This window comes from Dipteris shenzhenensis, chromosome 23 (genome assembly GCF_047967505.1).
Source record: "Dipteris shenzhenensis isolate YYH24624 ecotype China chromosome 23, Dip_SZ_1.0, whole genome shotgun sequence".
Taxonomy (NCBI): domain Eukaryota; kingdom Viridiplantae; phylum Streptophyta; class Polypodiopsida; order Gleicheniales; family Dipteridaceae; genus Dipteris; species Dipteris shenzhenensis.
In genome coordinates this window covers 5959697-5965321 of record NC_141618.1, presented here as the reverse complement: position 1 = coordinate 5965321, position 5625 = coordinate 5959697, and the positions used below count along the sequence as shown (strand labels likewise).

General features: G+C 42.3%; 1 protein-coding gene across 1 annotated transcript; it reads right to left on the bottom strand.

The window, feature by feature from the left end:
* Positions 1 to 519: 519 nt before the first annotated feature.
* LOC147886914 (putative serine/threonine-protein kinase PBL7) lies at positions 520 to 4964 on the bottom strand. Its single transcript, XM_087394677.1, has 5 exons — positions 4233 to 4964; positions 3673 to 3851; positions 3372 to 3561; positions 2762 to 3153; positions 520 to 1624 (listed from the first exon to the last, which is right to left on the bottom strand). Exons 1-5 carry the CDS (start codon positions 4345 to 4347, stop codon positions 842 to 844), a joined length of 1659 nt encoding a protein of 552 aa, XP_087250803.1. The 5' UTR covers positions 4348 to 4964; the 3' UTR covers positions 520 to 841.
* Between the last annotated feature and the right edge of the window lie 661 nt (positions 4965 to 5625).

The following is a 5625-nucleotide window of genomic DNA, read 5'->3' as shown; positions in this document are numbered from 1 at the left end:
AAATTAGAGAGAGCAAGAGCATTTTCATATAGGAAGCATCATAAAATTCTACTAATTAACACAAAGGGTATCTTATAGAAGCTGTTTTTTAGCTTGAATTTTTGTAACGATACGCTTGCTTGACTTATATCACATCATAATTTGAATACATGTACAGGAATTACAAATCCACCACACAAGTACACTTGGTGCTAGCATTCACCTGAGCATATTATCTAGACTTTTAAAACAGATAGTATGCCCAAGAGAGCTCATACAGTTACCACTCGGCTCTCATATTTCAAATACGTTACTAGGACAGGAACCATAAAAGTTAGTAAGCAGAAAGCCACCAAACTTCATTCACTTGTGAAATTACTATAACTAGAGTAAAACATTGTTCATTTAATGTGAATATGAACATGAAAATGACTGACGGACCCCTGGACTGGCAATCTTGGCCCTGTTAATTCAAACTTTCATGTAAAAGCTAGCTGAAGAGGTTTTTACCTTGGACACTTTAACAAATGTATTAAATGACTGCAATGACAATTCAAAAGTGATTCATGCAGTCAAGTCCATAAAGCAAAAGGGGAGACAAAAGTACATTTGTAAAATTGCTGCCCACAAACTCAACTAGCAAGCTGAGGATCATTGGAGTACGATGCAGTTAACCCTCTCTAACAGAACCCTGACCTCAACAAGCCTCCTATTTTTATGAGGCAGAGTTGCAACTGTCAAAGAAAATTTGGAATATACAAGACCCCTCAAAACCGGTTCTGTGGTTTCCAGCAGAGTAATACAATATATAGTGAGAACACTAGCAGCTTAAGCAGAAGTACGAAAAGTTCATGCTGCTCCCTTACAGTGCAGTTTCAAAACTGCTTTCACTAGACTGGACACTCCCTCTCTTCCTTTCCCGCCAATTTTCACCCCAGACTCTGGCCTCTGCTACAGCTCTTTCTCGATCACTCGAAGTTTTTGAAATCCTCCTGTCCTGCCCAGGGCTGTATCTTTGTCCATCAGATCTATCCCACTCCTCAGAATCCCGTTTCCTGTTAGAAAAACCCTCTTGCAGACGTCCAACATCATAGGTTCCATTCATTCGCAAATTTCCATTCTCTCTGAAACGACTATCAGGTGACTTTGCAGCTGGCGATGGAGTTCCACCTTGTCGAGGAATCCGTCCATTATCTTTCATTCGATTATCTGGGGAATTTGAGGCTGACGATCGCGTCCCAGCCTGCTGTCGCAGTACTCGTTCATTATCTCTATGTCGACCATCTGGTGAATTCAAGGCAGGAGAGCGACTTCCACCCTGCCTAAACATCCGTTCCATTAAGCCTCGTTCATCTACACCTTGTCGATCTCCCATGCTCAACTTCCTCTCCCTATCTTTCTTATCTCTAGATGGTGAAGGTGAAAACTTGTTGACAGGGTGACTTCCAGGGTCATAATTCTGAGAAGCTAGATAATTCAACGCTGTAACCACATCACCAATAAGTGGACGGGTCGTAGCATCTTCTTGCAGGCACATATCAGCCACTGCAATTGCTTGATAAAGTCCCCTCATATGATAACGTCCCTGAAGCAATGGGTCTGCCATTTGATGAAATTTCTTTCGGTCTTTGAATAAAGGCCGAGCCTGCCAATTTGAGGGGGGAAACATGGTCACAATGAATATATATATACCTTTGTAAGACTAGAATAAGTCCAATCATACAAATTTAGAATTTTTGTTGTTCTAAAGATCAAACATCTACAAAGAAAATAAAAGAGAAAATGAAACTCTCAAAAGACATTCTAAGTAAAACTTTTTGCAAATAAAAACAAAGTTATTGGAACATTTGTCCACATAAGAAATGACAAAATTCCTATGGAATTTTCAAAGAAGAGTTTCATCTTCTTTAGAAAGATGGTTACTTTTCTTTGAGCAATTAACCGAAGGGACTTTCTTTTGACACTAAAAGAGAAACGGGCTATTCAGCTCCCCACTTTTTGTTTTCAGCTTATGTTCAATCATTCTAAACTTACTTAAGGCCGATACACCATAGATAAAAGACTTCATATCTAAGAATGTGCGAACATTATTTTCCTTGGATTATACCTCTTGTGTAATAGTAAAGCCATAAAGACCAATACCTCCCTACTTCACACATAGACAATATTCCTGCGCCGGAGACGTTTCAAATGTAGGTTTGATCCCCCCAAAAAAAGAACCTACGGCTTGAAAGTGGTGTAGAAGGAAATACATTAAAAATCATTTGTAAATATCCCTCCCACAGTGCATAGATTATAATTAGTCCAACAGAAACAAGGCACTTGCATCTGGAGCTATAAATTAAAAACAATAAGGAAAACACACATGCAGTAAGAAAAAAGATCAGTATACATATGCAAGGACAAAACAAAGCTCATCAAAACCTATTAAAGATACAGGATGCATAAAAGAACTCAATAATCACTTCAATAACACACCAACAGGACCCATCCACCAGAACATGCAATTAAACCCTGAAACTTATAATCATCACAAATGCAAAGTCAGGTTGGGCAAAAACTATAGACTTGAAGGCATTGAGCTACTGCAAGATACTGCCTAAGCTTTGGTGCAAATTATGGAAAGGCTATATTGTTGCTATGACTTACCACCTTCGTAATTTGAGCTTCAATAGAAAATTCACAGAGAGCACACCACATTCTTCTCTTCTCTTTTTTTCTTTTTTTAAGGGGGAGCGGGCGGGGCGGAGAAGGGGAGGGGGGGGGTAAACAGCTGCCATACCCAGGACACCAGATTATGCTCTCCAGAACCCCGGGAATTATCAATGGCCTTTCTGCCTGTGATCAGCTCCAACAAGACAACTCCAAAACTGAACACATCTGACTTCACAGTCAACTGCCCAGTCATGGCATACTCTGGAGCACAATATCCATAGGTTCCCATGACTCGCGTAGAAACGTGTGTCTTATCTCCCACTGGACCAAGCTTTGCAAGCCCAAAGTCACTAAGCTTGGGATGGAATCCTTCATCCAGTAGAATATTAGAAGATTTAAAATCTCTGTAGATCACAGGTGGATTGGCTTTATCATGTAGATACTCCAAGCCTCTTGCAGCACCAGCTGCTATTTTCATTCTTGTATTCCAATCCAATGGCTCCTTATCAGGTGGAAGATCTGTCCCCAAGCCAAGCCGCCCCCCCAAAAAAAGAACCAAAAAGTCAGAGTATCCAAATCATAGCACAACTACATGTGACAGCAATATCCCTGCTAGCATCTGGGAAAATATTTTCCTAACTATGTTACAAGCGGTAGGAGAAAAGTCACCATCTCCCAAAAAAAATCCAACATGCCACGGTGCAGGAGAGGGAAACCATAAACCCCACGATAATTACCGTGTAAATGATCCTCTAGACACCCCAAAGGCATGTATTCGTAGACCAGAAGCCTTTGATCACCGTCCGCACAATAACCAATAAGGTTTACCAAATTGGGGTGATGCAGCAGACTAAGCAGTAAAACTTCTACCAAAAATTCCCTGTTTCCTTGAAGACCGTTTCTGTCGAGTTGCTTGACAGCCACAATCTGTATCCGATAAGGGGTTGATCGATAAGATACTTATGCCAAATACAGCATATAATCTTAAACCTGCCATTAAGTAGAAATGCATGTCTACAACGTAAGCAGTGTACTTGCCTGGCCAGTATTCTCTAGATGCCCTTTGTATACACGCCCAAAACCACCTTCACCTATAAGACAATCTGATCTGAAATTTTTGGTAGCAGCAGCAAGCTCACGGAAAGTGAAAGTTTGTGCTGCTATATGCTGACTCCCGTCTTTGGGAGGGTCCGTGATCTCAGCTGACTTCACCTTCTCTGCACCAAATTTTAGGACCGCCAGATTAAAGATTACTCAGAAGGTCAACAGATATTGCTTTGTGACACGTTTCTAGGACACGCACAAATGCACAGAAAGGCTGTATCCCGCGGGATCCATGATTTCCTCCCTATCCCACGTCAATCACGGTGGATTACAAATTTAATTTGCAATCTGTCTGGCATGCTATTATGATTTCTGAATGTCTGTAAATGGGTCCAAAGATCTTATTAATAAACCTCCATTAGATGGTTCATATTGACTAATGCTAGCGGAACGGAAACAGAATTTAGCTAGATCTAAAACTGTCAAGTGCATCTACATCTACAGGTGTTACCGTGCGATGAAGATGGAATTCTAGGTTGTTTTGCATTACTCACCGGAGGGGACCTTGGAGAGGGACGCAACAGTGATAGGTGGATCATCCTTCTTCAATAGATTCTTTTCAACTTTCTTGTCTGGTTTTCTGCTGTCAAAGCAGCCGAAGCAGCCCATTTCCGGTTCTGATCTCCTCGTCCGGATCTCAGCCGCCTACCGCATTTCTCTCCTCCAAGCCTCAAAAGGCCAAGATGGGTACCTTCTCCAGTGCGCCAATGATCTTACCGGCAACCTCTTAGAAGACGGTGGCATCTCCCAGAAAGATTAGAACAATCCGGAGACAATGCTCAGGGAGGGAGCAAGAATTAAGTGTACAGAAAAAGAGGAGGGTGGTCGGTTAGTTGACGAGGGATTGAGGGAGCAGATCATGGGCGCAACAATTAAGCAGCCAAAGAAGGAAAAGAAGTGGCAGGGGAGATGAAAGTCTCTCGGGCGCGAGATCACCCAAACACACTAAAAAAGGCTCATCTCGACCTGCATTCTCTCTCTCTCTCTCTCTCTCTGCACTTCACAGTGGATGTTTATTACTGTGACCTGCGTTCTCTCGGTCGCGAGCTCACCCAAACACACTAAAAAAGGAACTGCATTCTCTCTCTCTCTCTCTCTGTGTACTTCGTGGTGTTTACTGTGAGGTGCGTGTAGGGAGCGAGAGAGTGAAACGTAGCAGCAGAGGAGGCTGGCGACTCGCAGCGTTGGGAGCTCTTCGGATCTTTTGGTTTACTTATTACAGTCGACCACACAAGCCCAAATTTGTATGTAATATAATTATGTAGCAGTGGTTCGCACTTTCTTGTGATTTTCTTTTTGGGAACCGGAGTATGTTCGTTTGCAAATAGTGGAACAAGAGTGCACAAGTGCATGTGGTCACTCGAGTATGTTCGTTTGCAAATAGTGGTACAAGAGTGCACAAGCGCCTGTGGTGACTCCCTCGTAAGAAGTAAACAATTTCCAAGACAAATTTGAGAATGGTGGACAAGAACATTTAGAATTTTGTGTGGGAGGAGGGTAGGTGGCATGCAATGAGTTGGGCTAGGGCTTGTACCTATGAAAGTGAAGAATGAGGTTCTATGCAATACATGGCGTCTTCAGTTAAAGTGCAGCCAGCCCCTACCCTTGGCAAAATGTTATTTTGTCAAAGTACCACAATCAGAGATGCTTTCAAGGTTGATTCAAATATGAAGACTAAGTCTAAAGGCTGCAAATGGGGAGGGCTGAGGCCAAATTCATGGGGATGCATCCTTAGGTAGATCACTGTGACTCTTGGATTGGGCACTGATCAATGAACCTGCAATTCTTCCAAGTCACCCGCGGCTAGTTGCTATAATTTTTAGGAAAGGACTTGGGACGTTTAATCAAGTTTGGGACCCAGGTGGCACGAAATGGATGGACCTCAAG